General features: G+C 41.2%; 2 protein-coding genes across 3 annotated transcripts in view; one reads left to right on the forward strand and one right to left on the reverse strand.

The window, feature by feature from the left end:
* The window catches only part of ENOPH1 (enolase-phosphatase 1), a 34,929-nt gene extending 24,527 nt beyond the window's left edge, over positions 1 to 10,402 (reverse strand). The window contains exon 1 of the mRNA XM_007447547.1: positions 10,112 to 10,402. Coding sequence (XP_007447609.1) covers positions 10,112 to 10,195 — 84 coding nt within the window. The 5' untranslated portion in view covers positions 10,196 to 10,402. The remainder of the gene's footprint in view (positions 1 to 10,111) is intronic.
* A 432-nt stretch (positions 10,403 to 10,834) lies between these two features.
* On the forward strand, positions 10,835 to 17,652 carry HNRNPDL (heterogeneous nuclear ribonucleoprotein D like). 2 transcript variants are annotated; one of them, XM_007447548.1, is made up of 8 exons: positions 10,835 to 11,785; positions 12,587 to 12,755; positions 12,855 to 13,016; positions 13,506 to 13,637; positions 13,784 to 13,898; positions 14,423 to 14,593; positions 14,937 to 15,029; positions 16,188 to 17,652. In XM_007447548.1, the coding sequence occupies exons 1-7, from the start codon at positions 11,343 to 11,345 to the stop codon at positions 15,005 to 15,007; spliced, it is 1,263 nt and encodes a 420-aa protein (XP_007447610.1). In that variant the 5' UTR covers positions 10,835 to 11,342; the 3' UTR covers positions 15,008 to 15,029; positions 16,188 to 17,652. The 2 variants fall into 2 exon arrangements, with proteins under 2 accessions (XP_007447610.1, XP_007447611.1); XM_007447549.1 differs by lacking the exon at positions 14,423 to 14,593 and having other exon boundaries at positions 16,188 to 16,229.
* The last annotated feature ends 1,524 nt before the right edge of the window (positions 17,653 to 19,176 follow it).

The raw sequence follows: 19,176 nt of genomic DNA on the forward strand, positions 1-19,176 counted from the left end.
GAACCGCTCACGTACATACCCAGAAGACAAAGAACCCTTTTCTGTATTAAAGAATTCTGTGTTTGAAAAGAAATCCATGCTTCTGAAATGGAGTCCCCTGGGAAGGGTCCAATGAGTTTCCAGTAGGGCCTCTGAGGACAGAGCTGCCAACTTTCCACACAATGCAGAAAGGTGATGGAGAACCAGGTGCAAGAGGGTCAGGGTGGCTTGGCTTCCACCCTTCTTATGACCCCTACCTGAACCAAAACCAATTTTGAAAATTAAGTGAGTTAATAAATGTGAAAATCTAAAGTTTTATACAAAAATAAGCTTTTACTGTAAAAAGAATACTTTTTTTTTTTTTTTTTTTTTTTTTCGTGAAGGTGTGACATGGGGTGAGCTGTAAGGATGGAAAATTTTAAGAACCATCAGACAAGGTAGGACTTTTCAGAGCTAAACACAGGATATCCTTTAAAAGTTTATGTGAGCAAGATAAAGGCTTATCTATGTATTTTCAAAACAGGGGTTATTTATTAGAATTGGTACCTTTTTGGGGGTCAATGTGACTACATTTCTTTCAAGGATCTAAGTGACTTTACTGTATGCATAGGGAAAAAAATCAGGAGGAATGTTCACCAAACTCTTAATGACTATTGCTGGGTGGTAGGAGCAGAAAGGGCATTCATTCTCTACACTATAATCTTCTGTAATGTTTGCAATTCATAGCAAGTGTGAATTAATTTTTGAGGAAAAATTTTGGGGAAAAAACACTTCCCTCTATCCTCACATTAACAGATACAAGTTTCCACAGAATAACGTATTTAGCTCTTTAAATACTTAAATTTAATTGTTAATCAAAAATTTTTTATGGTTTTTAATTTCCATTGTTAACTGACTGCTTTCTCTAAAACTAAGAGGTTTTAGAAATCTTGGGTCAATGAATATTCTAATGAGACTCTAGAAACACATCCGTTAAATTGCATACTTTGCAAATAAGATAAAGTATCACCTTGAGGAAATCTGAAACAGCAGGGATAGCAGAAGTGGGAGAAGCAATACCAGCCCCTCCCAGGCCCATTCTGGAATGCATCATATCACCATCAACAAGCATTTGCTGAATGCCTTATGTGCAACTACTATGCCAGGCTCTGCTTTCTGCCCTTAAAGAGCTCTCTCAGCATTGCTGGAAGACAGCACACACAGACACCACCACAAGGCAGCATCTGCTACAGTGGCAAATACGTGGCCCTGCAAAGGAGGGAGAGAGAGGATTTTGAAATTCCTGCTTAAACAGAAGTCCTGTGAAAGCAGAAGTAGGTCTTACCTGTGTATTCCCATAACCTAACGCGATAAATATGTTTTAAATTAATAAGTACATGGAACCAACTTGCACTTGGAGAGGAAAAAGTATGACATCCCAAGCTGGAGGAATGGTGGTGGCACGAAAGTGTGGCATGACCCAAATGGGCATGTTCAGCTATAAAAAAAAGTGTAAAGAAATAGAGGAATAGAAAGTTGGAAAACCCAATTCACTGAAGTTGAGGAGTTGAAACTATCTTTGAGCCAATAGGAAACCACAAAGGATTCTGATGGTGCAAAGACAACCTGTTAATGTTCCTGTCTTCCTTACTAGGTTCCTTAAGGATGGCAGCAGCATCTTTAAGGATTTTGGTTGCCTAGCAGAGCCTGGCATATGATAGGTATTCAAATAAACGTGAGGGAAAAGAAGGGAAGATTGATTAGACTGGAAAGATTATGCAAGTGCCATGATAACGGAAGGCGGTAGACGAATAAGAGACCAGAAATTAAGGCCGGAGGTGTTTTCTAATCTACCTCATGATATACTCAGACCCAATACAGTGATTCTCCAAAGGTTCCTCCCCTTGTCTCAAGCTGAATCAACAAAATTCCTCTCACATACCACCATGGGTATATCTCCCTTTAGGAATCCTGAGCAACTGGGAAGGTTTGGGGAATGTTAATCAACCCATCAACAGCTACTTATCAAAGCAGTCCTGCCATTCCAGTGCCTCCTCATGTTCTCTGAGGTTAGCTGAGTTCTGCATCTCGTTCTTAACTTATTTCTGGCCAGGGCCATAAGGAGTAGAGGCGGAGGTAATCACAGCGGGTTTCAGTAAATGTTAGCTCCCCTTTTCCACGCTGACCCTTCATAAGCACTTTCTGTCTCCACCAAACAGTCTGATATTTCCTGCATTATAATCAGTGTTTCTACAGGGCTTTATATTTTTCAAAGGTTTTTGCACTCTATCTCAATCTTCATCACTACCTTATAAGCATGACGGATCCTACTACCCCATTCTTGAAGATGAAAAAGCCTAAATCCCTAGACTGAATGAAGCCAGGGAAGATGACACAATTACAGTTACTAGCATCAATAATAAACAGCACAGGTGGAAGCAAGCTCGTGGTTGCTGTCCCTTGTGGGTAGTCTTCTAGCAGTTTCATATTGAGAGCAGAATGATAAAACTTACCAAATGGATATTTAACTAAAGTTGGGAGATACTATCAGACAACACAAGCTCTCTTCTTAGAAAGACCATAAAATTAACATAACCGTTTCCATGAGAAAAAAAATGTCAATTTCAACATTTCCTGATTATTAACTTCCAAAATATATCGTTAGAATATAAGAGAACATAAAAGAGTAAATTACAAGTATTGTTAAACAATCAAGAATGTCTTAGCTATTTCTAAAAGTGCTTTAACATAAAATATCAAGATATTCCAAAGAAATTCATTAAACAAACGTCAGAAAAGCATACAAACATGATTCTGCTGTTAATTGAATCAATATCTTTATCATTTTGATTTTCAATTAAATGAGTATCTGCTACTTCAAATAAATATTATTTATAGGATCAAGGATTTGTCTGCTTAATTCATATTTTCTAACACAGAACGTTCAGTTTGAGATCTCTTCCCTTAGTCTTGTTCGAACCTTGCCAAATATCTTGTTCTTTAAGGTAAAACTCCAGTCCCTTAAACACTGTCTTTACCAACAACCACACCACCACAATCCTTAAGAGAAACACAATCTTAAAAAAAAAAAACTGTCAATTTTTTTAAAAATTTATAGATCCTATCCAGTACCATAAATAATAAATTTCAAGGCAAAATTGGAGCTACTATAAAGCCGAACTCCGATGTAGCCAAAAACCTGTAAAGGGATCTATTAGTCAGAAATGTTGGTGCTAGCCAAGTGTGGCAGAGAGGAAACTGCCCCCTACCTTCAAATGTACATGTTCCTAAATCCCCAAAACCTATGACTATGTTACTTTACTCGGCAAAAGGGGCTTTGCAGACATGATTTAAATTAAGGATCTCAGGATGGGGAGATTACACTGGATTACCTGGTTGGGCCTGATATAATCAAAGTCCTTGCAAGTGAAAGAGGGAAGTAGGAGTGTCAAAGTCAGAGAGTGAAGGACCAATCTGAAGATGCTACCCTGCTGGCTTTAAAGACAGAGGAAGGGCCCAAGAACCAGGGAATGTGGGTAGCCTCTAGAAGCTGGAAAAGCAAGAAAGAGTTTTCCCCTAGTCTCCAGAAGGGACACACCATGCCAACACCTTCCTTTTAGCTCACTGAGACCTATTTCAGAGTTGTGACCCTCCAGAACTGTAAGATGATAAATCTGTACTGATTTAAACCACTAAACTTATGGCAATTAGTTACAGCAGCCACAGGAACTAATACAGCAGGTTAAAGCAAGGCACTACTCACCTGCCCATCTGCCAGGACACTTAAAGCCTTATTCTTCAGGTTCCCGTTATACAGACATTCAGTGAAATGTTTCTACTAACAAATTATCTAGAAAATGACATAAGATGGTGGTAGTGAGGGAGAAGAGGGAAGCCGCAGAGGAATTTTGGAGATCTGACAGGAATTTTCAGGCCTATTATCCTGCTTCCCTATAAGTACACATAACTCCTTTCTATTTCTATTATTACGAAAGTTGTTTTTACAGTTCAATTTCTTGGAAGACAATTTGCAAAAGCTGGGGAAGTGGGCACTTGCTTAATGCTTTGTTGTCTACCAGCTTATTTCATCATCTTGCTCTCCTTTATCAATTTACTTGACTTTTGAGAGGTTTTGGTTCTGTTAATGATGACAGACCTCCCCTAATACACCTACACCCTTGGTCTGCTCTATCACCTCCTCTGAGCCACTGGAAAAGAGGAGTGCTAACAGACCTCAGCACAGGTAGAACTTATGAATTTGTATAAAGCCTAACTACAGGGACTTCCCTGGTGGCACAGTGGTTAAGAATCCGCCTGCCAATGCAGTGAACACGGGTTCGATCCCTGGTCTGGGAAGGTCCCACATGCCACGGAGCAACTAAGCCCGTGTGCCACAACTACTGAGCCTGCACTCCAGAGCCCGAGAGCCACAACTACTGAAGTCCATGTGCCTAGAGGCCATGCTCTGCAACGAGAAGCCACCACAATGTACACTGCACTGCCTGTGCACTGCAACAAAGAGTAGCCCCCGCTCACCACAACTAGAGAAAGTCCATGTGCAGCAACCAAGACCCAACACAGCCAATACATAAATAAATAAAATAGATTTATTAAGGAAAAAAAAAAAAGCCTAACTACAGTGTTCAGTCCATGGACCACAGTATCACCTGGGAACCTGTACGAAATTCAGCATCAAGTTCTGTTCCACATTATTCAGCAATAAAAAAGAATGAAATCTTGCCATTTGTGAAGTGGATGGACCTAGAGGGTATTATGCTAAATGAAGTAAGTCAGGCAGAGAAAGACAAATCCCATCTGATTTCACATATCTAAAAAACAAATGAACAAACATAACAAAACAGAACAGAGTCATAGATACAGAGAAGAAATAGGTGGTTGCCAGAGGGGAAGGGGTTGGGGGATTAGTGAAATAGGTGAGGGAGATTAAGAGGTACAAACTTCCAGTGACAAAATAAATGAGGATGAAATGTTTAGCATGAGGAATATAGTCAATTATATTGTAATATCTTTGTATGGTGACAGATGGTAACTAGACATATCACGGTGATCATTTTGTAATGTATAGAAGTATCTAATCACTATGTTGTGCACCTGGAACTAACATAATATTGTAGGTCAATTATACTTCCATTAAAAAAAATATGTAGACACTGGGAGGAAATGCATCAAAATGCAAACAATGGTTATCTCTGGGGGGTGGAGATTATGGGTGATTGTTAATTTTTACTTCAGGTTTTTTGTCTAATTGTCTGCAATGAATATATATTGCTTGTAAAATTAGAAAGAAAACAATAAATGTCATTAAAAATGAAAAAAAAGTTCCATTCCAGATCTTCTGAATCAGAAATTACATTTTAGACAGATCTCTAGATGATTTGTGAACACATTCAAGTCTGAGAAGCACAAATACAAAGAGCCATTGGCAAGGGTACTCACCATGACCCACTTACTATATTTTAGGGACAAATATTCTAATCAGATTCATACTTTCAGTTAATGAGAGGTTCTTAATTATTACAAAGATTTTACTTCCAAGCACAAAAAGTTCCTAAGTTATAAGTGAAAAACATGCCCCTGCCCCTGCTAGTACCCCTGTCCACTACTCCCTGACAATATTTGTTGAGATGGTGGATGAAATATTGATGGAAATCTATTTATTTTTATAAAGTTTTTTCAAGGGCTAAACATTCACTAAATGTTCACAGTAGCCTTATGAGGTGGATATCCCCAAAGTACAGTTGAGGGAATATGCACCTAGACTTAGAGACATTAACTAACTTGCCATAAATCATTTAGGGAAGAGCCAGAATGCTAATCAAGACTTGCAGTCTCCAAGTCCATCCTTATAAATACTACTCTACGAAGCCAATCCTCATTATTTAAAGATTCTGTATTTGCAAATTCTCCTACTCACTAAAACTTATTTATAACCCCAAAATCATTACTCACTGCACTTTCCCAATTTTTTGAGGACAGGTACATACATGAGCAGAACAGCTAAAATTGTGGAAAACCAGATGCACATGTTCCCAGTATGTGATGCTTTGCCTTCTTATTTCACCTCTCATATTTTAAACAAGTATCCTTTTCAAGGTCTACTTAGCACCACATTTTTCGCATTTTGTGCTTTTTGTTGGTGAGTGTGCAGTTTAAAATGGTCCCCAAGCAAAGTGCTGTCTAGTGTTCCTAAAGGCAAGAAAGCTGCCTTACAGAGAAAACACATGTGTTACATAAGCTTCGCTAAAGCATAAGCTATAGCGCTACTGGCAGTGAGTTCAATGTTAATGGAGCAACGATATATATTAGATAAGGCAAACAGAAACACACATAAAACAAGGTTATGTACTGATCAGCTGACAAATATGCTGTGACCAGAGGCTCACAGGAAGCAAACCCTGCATTTTCTCTAGGGGCAATGATTCAGTGTTTGCTAAGATGGCGTTCACGGTAACTTCACAAAACATAACTGCCGCAACTGTTGTTACATGTACTAACTTGACATGTAATGGCAGGAAAGACACCAAATTATAGAGCGTTTTCAGAAACAAGACACCATTTTCTCCAACTCAAAAACAATAGTTGAAGGTTCTTGACAGGATAACCCCAAGGACTGGTAATGGTGTTATTTCATAGCTTACAGACTGAAAACACTGGAATAATACAATGCACAAAGTCAGAAAATGAATATTACATCACACAGACAAAGATCAAGCAGTGGCTCTGTGAGGTGCATGCAAGATGATTCAAGGGGAGAAGGGAAGTGAATACAATAACATTCATTTACACTTATTATTTAAATCTCATCTTTAAATTCCAATTTATTTTACAACTTAATAATAGTACAGTAATATGTGTACACAATAAATTCTATTGGTAGTGCCTACCTGCTCCAATTCTGCTGATGATGTACATGACCAAAAAATGTTGGGAGATCACCACTGTAGAGAATCAAAGTTAGCGCTTGAAAAGAAAAGAAACTCCAGAGGCACACGTCCTGCAGTGGACTGGTGGCTTTGAGGACTCGCATGCACTGGGAACCATCTATTGCTGCTCTGTCCCCAACACACTGTGAGGATCCTCACAAAGATATCCCTCCAGGCACCAGTTGATTCATATGAGAAATTAATTAGCTGGTTGTGACATTGACTAGATGATCCAAGCTAGGAACCCTTCCCTTTCTAGAAATTTGACCAAAGAAAATAAGACATAATAGCAGGAAGTAAAAACATTGTTTATTGTTGCCCGGAGCCCAAAGGCTGAAGGCATGCCCTGATAGAGCAAACAGCCTGTCCTCAGAGCACCCAAACTGGGAGGATCCCGTAAGATATCCAGCACTGTTAGTGTCATCTTATATAGTTAAGTTGCATCATATACACATTCAACTCTAAGTGCTCAGCAAAAAAAGAGAGAGAGAGAGAGAGAGAGAAAGGGGAAAAAAAACACATAACCAGCGCTGGCAATCTGTCTGCCATTCTACTCAATGAAGGTGTTCTGTTCCCTTGGACAGTCTCTCAGTTCCTCAGTGTCTCTTACAGCATGAATGGTTCATTGTGAGGCTAAAGTTTGACACAATATATTTTTCATCTACATCACCTAATCCCAAACCAACTTCCTCTGATACTCAAAGGAAGAAGCAGGGATGTTTCAACCCTGAAGGAAAAATGGCTGCATATGACTTACTGAAAGACAGAATCAATCTCCAAAGAGAACTGACTTCCTAAGGGTAGTTCAAGGGCAATTTTTGAAAATACTCAACTTTCACAGTGTACGCTGACTGTAGAAGCAATCCCCCAGATAAAGTGAGACTCAACTATAGTTATTCTGTTCCAAGGGCTCACTCTTATACCTACCACCTAGAGGTGGTGTATATTGAAATTTGCTGCCATATACTTTTATGGTACTTCTTACTGATTAAAGTGCTCTCATACCAGCTGTGTCATTTAACCCCCACAAGGCCAGGCAAAGAAAATAGAACGAGCACTGTGGTTCCCATTTCAGAGATCGAGTGCAATAATGGAAAGAGTAAGAGTTGTTGAGTCAGACAATTTGGTTTCAAATCCCAGGCATACTGTTCAATTTTTCAGAGCCTTAGTTTCCTATCAGTAAAACGCAGAGTACACACACCTCACCAAGTTTTTGAGGATGAGTCAAGTATACAAGCTGCAGGTATACATTACTCAATGTTTCCTTACACCATTCCACAGGAAGGAGGGCTACAAGTTCACACACCTAATGTGACTAATAAAGCCCAAGTAGAACAAACATTCCCAGCTCCATGCTCAGAGGTCCAAGAAGCACATAACTTAGCATCTCTTTAAAAGGTGTTCAAAAAGATAGAGCTACTCTGCTAAAAGTTTTTCTGGTTCAAGTAAATTTGTGACATGCTAGTCTCTTTAAGGCTCACAATGTGTGTGTGTGTGCAAGTGTGCACATGATATAAAGGCTCTGAGAAGGCGTGCAATAAAGAAACCTGGTTGAATACATATAGAACATTCCCCCCAAAGTGGATTTAATAATGGAAACCTTTTCTGCATAATTACTAAAAACAGCCACACAAACCTAATGTTCTTCTGAACATACTTTTAGAAACACTGGTTTTGGTAAATTAATGTATAACAAACTAACAGACGATTATATTGTAATAGATTAATATTAATAAAAATAATAACAGATTATAGAACAAAGCACAAGAAACTACCCTTTAAACAAGACCCCGAATCACTTTTTGGCAGTCTGGTGTCAAATCCAAAAAAAAATCTATTTGGGAATTCCCTGGCGGTCCAGTGGTTAGGACTCCACGCTTCCACTGCAGGGGCCTGGGTTCGATCCCTGGTCGGGGAACTAAGATTCCGCAAGCCAAACAAAACCAAAGAAACAAAACAAAAACAAAAAAATCTATTTAGATCATCAAGGCATTTTTATTCTCAGAAAGGTGTCAGGATAAGTCTTTCATAAACAAAGATTCCAAGAAGTGGCTCGTGTCATCTTACAGAAGACATAGTGGGTAAAAAAGGTGAAAGAGACACATAACGTTTTGTTACAAAATTGATTTGCATGAGGTATCTTACTCCCTAAATCAACTTTCCAAGAACGCTACATATGCCATATAACAACGACCTGTCCTGTCATTATCCCTGGTCTCCTGATAACAGTGGCAAGCAAGAGAAAGCCAGAATGGAGAGAGTGACTTGTAAACTATAAACTACAAAGATGAGGAATCCTTTTTTTTCTTTGAAAACTACAAGAAAGCAGTTATTATTTTTTCTACTTTGTACTTTCCCTCCTTTCTCAGTTATTACTGCACGCAAGCACTTCTAGTGAATACTTTTATCTTAAACCTCTAGAAGCCAAATAAGAGAAAACCAGGCCCGAGGAATTCTTTAAAAAATTATATTAATATTTGATATTTACTCATCCTGGCAAATACAATATATATATAAAAGGAACCTGCTCTAATGCAAAGTTGTAAGTTTGTGAACTAGGTATAGACAAGTGCTGGTTAGCACTGACATCCTAGGAGGAAGGCTTTTGGTAAGAACTTTAAGCTTTCATGGTTTTTCGAAGAAAATGAACGGAATCTAGACGTTTGCTAGCCTAGTCCAGTAACATACAGTGTGCATTTCGGCCACTAAGAGCAGGAGTGGGAAAGGGCCAAGAGCAACCATTACCGCCTATCACCAGGGGTACCTGAAAAGTCATCTTCGTCGTTCAGCCTTCCCATTTTACTAGACTAGAAGCCTCAAGGACCACTAGATCGCGGCCGCCGCCTCGCCAGGTCCAACCCGCCACAAGGCGGAAGCTCACCAGCGGGGCGACGCGGCGCACACCTGCCCGGCGGGCGGCGCCCACAACGCTTCACCTTGCCGCGGCGGACCTGCCCTCCTCGGCCCTTCTTCACCACCACCTCCATCCCTTCCCACCTGCAAATAACCGAGGGCAGGGACGCGGGAAGGTGGAGACGGTGAGGAAAAGCATCCCCGCAATCCGCCGCAGACTACTTCCTCCCATCCCAGAGCCGCTGCAAAGCCACACCGTTTCTCCCACGCCTCGTGTCTCTAGTGCAAGGTCTGCAATAGTTTAAAATTTTTGTTTTAAAGCACAAGTAACTTCCCCGCTCCCTTCCGCCCCTCACCTTCACGAAAGCAATCGGGGTTGTGGTACCTTCGATATCTAACAGGATCACAGTGACTTCGGCAGGCACCGAAAGCACAACCATTTCCCCACCGGCTGCTACTACGAGAATCGGCCTACTGGTAGGGAGGGCGGAGGGCCGTGCCGGCTGCGCCCAGCAAACTGCTGGGCTTCCGACAGCCCCGAAAAGAGTCCCGGAGCGCACAACTGCGCGCGGCCTGACGCACGAGGCGGAGAGGACACGTCGGGGCCCCTGAAAATAGAGAAACCAGCAGCACAGGGACCTTGAACTCGCAAGCTGCCCGGGCCTGGAGGCCTAGACCACGTGGGCAGGGAAATGGGGCGGTCCTCGCGAGGTTCCGATGGGGCGGGGAGAGGTAATGGCACCGACGTCGATTGGCCGCTAGAGGGCCTCTAACCCGATCAGTCAAAATGGGCCTCGCGTGGGCGGGAACAAAGAAGCGAACGCGGGAGCCCGATGTGCGGGCGCGCGCTCTCCGCAGACTGGTTGAGCGAGCGGGAGAGGCTCGGGGCACGTGCAGACGGGAGCCCCGCGAGTGGCGCGCCGGGGATGTGAGTGCCCCTTGCCCTCTACGGCACCTAGCCCCCTCCCCGCCCACTGCCTCCGCTTTTGCATTTTTACAGTAATCCGACCGGGCCCGCGCCCCTCCACCCGTCAGCCAGCGAAAGAGGCCGTTTGGCTCCCGGTCAGCCTGACTGCGTTGGCCCCGGTTCCGGCCGATCGGCTAGGGAGACCCGCCGCGCCCCCTCGGCCCGCGCGCCTGTAGCGGCAGCGGAAGAGGCCCCCGCGCCGCGCCGCGCCGCTGTCCGGAGGGGGCTAAAGAGCGCCCGCTTCCTGTTCGGCTGCTTCCAGCCAGCTCCAGGACAAAACACGCGTGCGCGCGGCGGACGGCAGGGCGCGCTCGCCGCCTCAGCCACCGGCGCTGGGCGCAGTCCGCTTTTTTCCGGAGCAGCGCGGCCCCGGTGCCAATCGATAGCAGCAGCTCCGCACTGGGGGACCGAGGGCGTTAAAAGGCGGGGTTGACGGCTCTTTGCTGGGAGTGGGCTGGACCGGACGCCAGAGACAAAGGCTCTCAAGGCAAGAGGGGCTGTGACGCTGCTCGGGATTTTTGACCCAGGACTTTTCGCCCCTTCGTTTTTCTCTTCTGACGCTCTTTTCCCAAGCCCGCGTCCTTTCACCTGCGACCTCGCTCCTCAGCGGAAGGGCCGCGATGGAGGTCCCTCCCCGGCTTTCCCATGTGCCGCCGCCATTGTTCCCCTCCGCTCCCGCTACTTTAGCCTCCCGCAGCCTCTCCCATTGGCGGCCGAGGGCGCCGCGGCAGCTCGCCCCACTCCTCCCTTCGCTCGCTCCCAGCTCCACCCGGCAGGGGGCGCGCCGGGCCCAGCGCCACGTCACCGCCCAGCAGCCCTCCCGATTGGCGGGTGGGGCGGCTATAAAGGGAGGGCGCAGGCGGCGCCCGGATCTCTTCCGCCGCCATTTTAAATCCAGCTCCATACAACGTTCTGCCGCCGCTGCTGCCGCGACACGGATTGCACGCCAGCGCCTCCCGGCCGATAATTCAGCCGCTATGGAAGACATGAACGAGTACAGCAACATAGAGGAATTTGCAGAGGGATCTAAGATCAACGCGAGCAAGAATCAGCAGGATGACGGGTACCGCACGCTTCTCCTTTTTCCCCCCTCCCCCAGCGCTCCGCATGCACCCCTTCGTCCCTCGGGGGCCGCGCGCTGCCCCTGTTCTTTCCCCAAGTCGATTCCCCGCGTACCCGCTGGGCCTCACTAGGTTGGAGGGAAGAGGAAAGTAGGAGACGGAGGTGGGGCGGTGACTCGAGAGGCCCGCGGAAGGTGGGGGAAGGGCAGAGGGGTTGGCGGCGGAGGGCGGCGGCGTCGTCTGTGTCCCGAATGCGCAGGCGCGCGTGGGGCCCGAGGGGGAGGGGCCGGCCGCGCTGTGTGTGCCCCATGCTGCAGCTGCAGCCGCCTCTTCATTGTGTCTGTGTTACGCTTCCGCGCAGTTTTCAGGGGGAGGATTTAGGGAACTCCTGGTTTGGGAACCTGTAGGCGACTGGTACCCAGATCCCCAGTACGTGTGATGATGAGTTCTTTTAGGTGGAACGTGGGCTTGGTAGTTGAGGAAGACGGTGAGCCTAAGTTGTGTGGGATCAGTATAGAAAGTTGGATTTTCTAGTCGGGAACAATCTTTACCATGTATTGTTGGCCTCGTTTAAACTTGGCATTGTGCAGTGAGGAGAGCAAGGTGTCCACCGTTTTGAGTAAGTGAGGAACTTGGGGGATCTTTGTGGTCTTTTGTTCGTGTGTGTGTGTAAACGGGTTAAATTATTTGTACATCAGGATGTATTTCCCCATGCTTATTTTATAGTTTTATTTCGTAAACGTAATTTCAGAATTTAATCGTTGTAGTTGTTGCTAATCTTAAAAAACAACTTTTATTTCTAGTAAAATGTTTATTGGAGGCTTGAGCTGGGATACAAGCAAGAAAGATCTGACTGAATATTTGTCTCGATTTGGGGAAGTTGTAGACTGCACAATTAAAACAGATCCAGTCACTGGAAGATCAAGAGGATTTGGATTTGTGCTTTTCAAAGATGCTGCTAGTGTTGATAAGGTAGGAACATGTTTCGCATTGTGGTGCTTTTGTGTGTTTCTTGCAAATTGTTCAGCGGGTTGCTTGTATGTTGTCAGATTAAATAAATCTGTCTTCTAGGTTTTGGAAATGAAAGAACACAAGCTGGATGGCAAATTGATAGACCCTAAAAGAGCCAAAGCTTTAAAAGGGAAGGAACCCCCTAAAAAGGTTTTTGTGGGTGGATTGAGCCCAGATACTTCAGAAGAACAAATTAAAGAATATTTTGGAGCCTTTGGAGAGGTGCGCTCTGCTTTTACGTTTATGTGTATTTTCATTTGATATGTTTATATAATGTTTATCCCTGGCCCAGTTCTTACAGAGCAAACTCAATGTTGGATGAGGGTGGGATTAAATTATTGCTCAAGTCCCTTCCAGTCACCGTACCTTAATCAGTGCTTTCTGTATTATAATGGAAACTAGTGTCTAATGGAAACTAATTCAGCAAAAAGATGGATGCTTTGGTGTGATTAGGGTTTGTATTTATTAACTAGTGGCATCTGTGGGGTAAGAAATGGTATTAAATAAGGTTTTACTTTTTCTTCTCAATGCTCCATAGATGAAACAGATCGCTCTAGTTTGATGTGGATAATAAAGCAGTGGTTTATACAGAAGTTATTTCGTTAGAATGACATGTTATGTTGAAGCTTGAAAAGGACTTGTGGCATTCTAAAACATCTTGGTAGCTTTTTACCATTAGTGGGTGACCTTGAGTGTGTATCTTGATTTCAGATTGAAAATATTGAACTTCCCATGGATACAAAAACAAATGAAAGAAGAGGATTTTGTTTTATTACATATACAGACGAAGAGCCAGTAAAGAAATTGTTAGAAAGCAGATATCATCAAATTGGTTCTGGGAAGGTAAAGCCATTTTGATTATAGTAAATGAACAATATCCTTTCTTTTTCTTAAAGTGAAATTTCTCAACCTGTTTTGAGAAGAAAAACAATGGCTTGACATTCGAATATTGGTAATAATTCTGTTTGCTTTTTAAATTTTGTTTTTAGTGTGAAATCAAAGTTGCACAACCCAAAGAGGTATATAGGCAGCAACAGCAACAACAAAAAGGAGGAAGAGGTGCTGCAGCTGGTGGACGAGGTGGTACTAGGGGTCGTGGCCGAGGTGAGACTTAATTCCTGGGCAATGACTCAATGCTGTAAGCTATAAACTGCAGAATATGAATAAGCCTATAGGAAAGTGAAGCCAAATTTAAACTGTTACAACATGGAAACTGCTCAGCTTAGTGGGTGGGCTTTTGTATTTACTGGTTTCACCTCTTCAAACAATGGCCACTCTGACAGTATCATTACTGATGGGAAAATAACACCATTAAACGTAATTAAGATTACATGGAACACTTTGGCCTGATAGGTTTTCTAGGGCAGGAGTCCTTGTTTTAAAGATAAACACTCTGTCTTCTCCTTTGTCCTGATTTTTCATTGAATTTAGTGAGCCTGATACTGGCACAATTGGACTTTCTGCCCCCTTTTTTTTCCAACTGTAATAATACTTTCTTGGTCAGTTAGCAATATAGGTATCCATTCTGCCTTTTTAAGATTTGCAGAGTGAGGGACAGGAACGCATCATTTTATGTTAGGATTGGGGGTCAGAAGTTGTTTCCTAACAATCATTGTGCATTGTTTCAGGTCAGGGCCAAAACTGGAACCAAGGATTTAATAACTATTATGATCAAGGATATGGAAATTACAATAGTGCCTATGGTGGTGATCAAAACTATAGTGGCTATGGCGGCTATGATTATACTGGGTATAACTATGGGAACTATGGATATGGACAGGGATATACAGACTACAGTGGTAAGAATATTTGACTTAATTTCATAAACCAGTGGTACTAAAATTCATTGTTTAAAGTACAATCCCATTCTGAGACTGTGTGTGTGTGGGTGTTTTCTCTTTCTTGAAGTATTTGGAGTTAAATTTTTGAGACATTTAATAGTCATAAGAGCTTATACTGATAGAGAGACTTCAGTCATTACAAACATTCTAGAATGTGATATGTGACTAGTTTATAATGACTTTTTAAATATCTGGTTATTTTAATTGCCATGGAGGATTTTGCATATTTAATAGTTTTTAAAATATACAGTGACACCATTTCATTAAAAGCTAAGCACAATTTTTTGTTTTTTCAAAATAGGCCAACAGAGCACTTATGGCAAGGCATCTCGAGGGGGTGGCAATCACCAAAATAATTACCAGCCATACTAAAAGGGGACGTTGGAGAAAACAGGTGTGTATAAGAGTTCAAGACACCAGTGGAAATTCTAATTTAATTTAAAGATCAATAGACAAATGAAAAATAAGTGAAAACAAAATATCATGTAGCCTGCTTTTACTAAATTGTTAATTTTTTACTTGCTTTATGAACCTGTTTTGCCTAAAGTGTCTATAGATCTTTAACTTTAAAGTTTTATCTCACTTTCTTTAGTATTACAGAAAAACTTAAGAGTTTTTCTGTTTGCTTTGTGTACCAGGTGGTCTAGAGGAATAATTAAACTTTTTTAGAACTATTAACAGGTAAAGTACTGAAATGGGTACAACTTAAGGAAAACAGGAATGTTGTCTTCTAACTCTGACATTATACCTTGTTTGTACCCGCCAGCGGGAACTTCATTGCAGGCCGTGTGTCACCCTGACCACGTCTATCTCTGGGGGTCGCACGTTGCGGGCAGAGCGCAAGGCATACACCAGAAAACGCTGTCCTGTGGTATGGTCTCTTCCAACTTCATGTACCAGCGTAAAGATTAAAGTGGAAAACTTCAGACTTTGGCTTCTTTTTTAATCTTTTTGAAGATTAAGTGTCTAAACTTAACTTAAATGGTTTTTTACAGGAGTTAAAGTACATAAATGCCTTTTTACAGCTTAATCATTTTGGTCTTCTGTTTAGTGTTGTATTTCAATTGTGGAGCCTCATTTTAAGTGTTCATTCTTTAAGATTTAATGCTTGCTTTTTCTTTTTATAGCTAATAGTGAAATCTACAAACCAAAACAAGAACTTTAAAATCTGGGATATAAATTAAAGATCATATGCACACAGAAATTTGTTTTCTTGCAATACAAGCCTATTAGAAATTCATGTTTGTAATAGCATTGTACGTGGCTTACTAGAGATGTTTCTAGTAGACCTTGAACCTAGCACAGTTCAACCTGTGAATATGGGAAGACTGCATTCCCAGATTTTCTAAGTAAATTTTACTTTAATATCATTTGGGAACTTCATGGTGAATTTATTAATTACCCGAACTGCGTTTTGCCAGTGAATTTGCATGTGATCTTTAATTATTGAAGAAAAGAATAAAGTGAGAACTTAAAACAATTCATGAAAGTGGACCTTTGAAAGCTTGTCAGAGTTGCACAAATCTAATTGCCATTTTGTTTTTGTTTTTAGGAAGAGATTGCTAAAGTAACCCATCTTGCAGGACGACATTGAAGATTGGTCTTCTGTTGATCTAAGATGATTATTTTGTAAAAGACTTTCTAGTGTACAAGACACAACTGTGTCCAACTGTATATAGCCGCCAATTAGTTTTTGTTTTTACTTTGTCTTTTGCTATCTGTTATGACTCGACGTGGATTTGTGTTTATACAAATTTTATTTGTATGATTTCATGTTAAACCTCAAATAAATGCTTCCTTATGTGATTGTTTTTCTGCGTCAGGTACTAAATAGCCCTGTAAAAGTGTGATTTTAAATAAGCAATAATTAAGGCACAGTTTATTTTGTAGGGAGTGTTGATCCATAGGGAGAAACTGTGGTCCTTTACAAATAGCCAGCTACAGTGTCTACTCTGTTCTCTTTTTGTTAGATGTATTCTATGTTCTAAGGCTTCATTTCCCTGTTAACTGAGGCTTCCACATTACCTTTAAGTAATGTTGTTTTCTCTTTGTATATCTGGAGACTTTGTCATGAAAGTTTCTGTGGCGTAGTTACAGTGTTGTGATGAGTGGAAGCTTTCTAGTAGACCATAAGTCTTCTGGTTATATTTTGAAAAGTAACTTTTTAATGGCACAAAGCATGCTGGTAGCTCCTTTTATGAATAGAAAATATTTTGCTTTGCTCTTGTCTCTGGAAAGGCATTTGTTAATGACTTGCTGTATTCAGTGGTCTGCTAGAAAGAGCTTTGGCTAATCATAATACCATAACTTTGTTTTGATTAAACTGTCTAAACATACCCAGGGGAAAAAACACTTGAACTGTGTTATAGGAGCCACAGTTTAAGAATATCAGATGTAGTTACATTTAACACAAGGATTTTGGCAAATAGGTATGAAGTTACTAAAGTTTGAACAAAAGTTAGATTAAAATATATGACGTAGTGGATGAGTAACTAAATTAATTGTATACTATTCTGTTGGTATTATGTCACAGCAAGCACCAAACTGAACAAAATGTTTTCTGTTGGGGCATTTTTAGGAAGCTGTATTGGGTGTTAACTGTTACGTGGTGTGAGTTCTTAGAAAAAATCATGGTAGTAAGTTTCATCATTTTTAGTGCAGTTAGTGCATGAGCTGAATAGTTAAGCATATCCATATTCAAACGTAAAAGGAATAGTGGGGAAAGGTATCCCTTAAATCTTATGTAAATGCAAATCTAAGTGTGACCAAGTCATGTCATTACAACAGATCTTCTGGTGCATTAAAAAAAGTTTTAGCTGTAGATTTTGGAGGATGTCCTGGGTAAACTCAAGTTTTGAATTTTACATTCAGTGTAGTTATTGAATTTAAGGTTTTTGTTTTTGTTTCTGTGGTTCCATGTTAGCCATTAGGATTGGCATACATGTTCACATGTGGAATAGTTGACCTCACCTTCAACCAAGTGTAAATTTTTTTATGCTAATGAACCTGCCTTGTTTTATTTGGTGCCTGCAACTTTCTTTGTTCTGATGATGTTTGTACTTGCTGGGCTATCAAGTTACAATGCTTTTGGCCTTTTGCTCCTGTTTTGCTATTTGACCTTACATCTAGGCCAAGTACCAATGTTGGCTAATGCAAGGGATTGGTTCGTTCAACATGCAACCTTAGGGAACAGAAAGGAGATTTTCATTTTAAGTTATGTTGTCAAAGTCAGTAGGTGCAGTGTCTTTAGGGCAGTGAATCCTGTAAGTTCAAATTTATGATTAGGTGACAAGCTGACATTGAGATTGTCCTTTCCCTGATCAAAAATGAATAAAGGCTTTTTAAACAAAATCCAAACTCTTCAGTCAAGTCTTGATATATATGACTTTGAAGAAATACATCTAGAGATTATCGAGGTCTTTTAGAAAAACTGAAGTACCTATGACAAACATAATTAACCCTGTATATTCTTAAATATGCTTCCTGAGTTGTTTTGAGCAAGTTCTATGTGTTGCTACTTACCCTGAAAGAAACCTAATTAGCAGTTTTGTTGATTAACACGTTAGTATTCTGTAGTCTGATGGCTACATTTAACAAGATTAGGGATTAAGAGTTAAACTGTCATTGGGATACTAACATGGATAAGCAGAGCATTTATTTCATTCTCTTCCATGCATCTTTTTCATAATGGTGACAGTAACTGGACCCTTTGCTAATCTTATAAATTTCAATACAAAGAAACCTGAGAAATTAATTGCTATAGGTTGCAAGTATTTGATAGGATGTCCACCACAGGATACTATGTTTCACTGATGGAAAAGGTGATTCAAGGACACTGCAATTATAATTGCACTTTTAAATGTAATTTTATATAAACTGCAATTTTTAGTTACAGGTGTGTGTGTGTGTGTGTGTGTGTGTGTGCGCGTGCGCGCGCGCACGCGTGCCTTTGACATTTGAATTGCTCCTAGTGTTAAGCAAAGTCAGAAAATGTCATTCTGTAAAAATCTCAAACTTTCCAACTTAATAGAATTGCCATTTGCTGTGGTCTCAACTTTCTGAGCAAAAGCATTACAACTTTGTTTTCATGTAAAGTCATTCAAAAGTATTGCCATAAAAATGTGGGCTGTTCCTTTAGGATTGGTTGCAGTTTTATATTATTCTTGGTCTTGAAATAGTCAGATGTGGGATTTCAGTGAGTTTTGGTTGAATAGAAAAAAGTGGAAACTTTGACTTAACCACTGTGTTTTATAAACTGTAGGAAAGAATACAGTGGTATTCTGGATTAGAGGGTAAGAACATCCTAAAGATTGTTGCTTTAAGTGGCAGTTTAATTCCTGACCTTATTCTTTGGTCTACTCATTCAAGAGGAGTACCCCCATTTGAGGAGGTATATCATGATCTCAGTGTGATTGGGGAAGGGATATTCAACAGGCTCTGATTTGTTACTTAAAATCTAAAAATTTCAAGTAACAATGCTTAAGATTTTGGTTTATCAAAGACTAGCATGTGTTATAAATATGTGTGAGAAGCACTGTACT

This window comes from Lipotes vexillifer, unplaced genomic scaffold, assembly GCF_000442215.2.
Source record: "Lipotes vexillifer unplaced genomic scaffold, Lipotes_vexillifer_v1.1 scaffold272, whole genome shotgun sequence".
Taxonomy (NCBI): domain Eukaryota; kingdom Metazoa; phylum Chordata; class Mammalia; order Artiodactyla; family Lipotidae; genus Lipotes; species Lipotes vexillifer.

Bases quoted from the DNA above. Each gene is read 5' to 3' on its own strand.
- HNRNPDL (XM_007447548.1), top strand. From the start codon at position 11,343: ATGGAGGTCCCTCCCCGGCTTTCCCATGTGCCGCCGCCATTGTTCCCC. The intron at 13,638-13,783 runs GTAAAGCCATTT...TTTTGTTTTTAG, and splicing joins ATCAAATTGGTTCTGGGAAG to TGTGAAATCAAAGTTGCACA. The intron at 14,594-14,936 runs GTAAGAATATTT...TTTTCAAAATAG, and splicing joins GGGATATACAGACTACAGTG to GCCAACAGAGCACTTATGGC.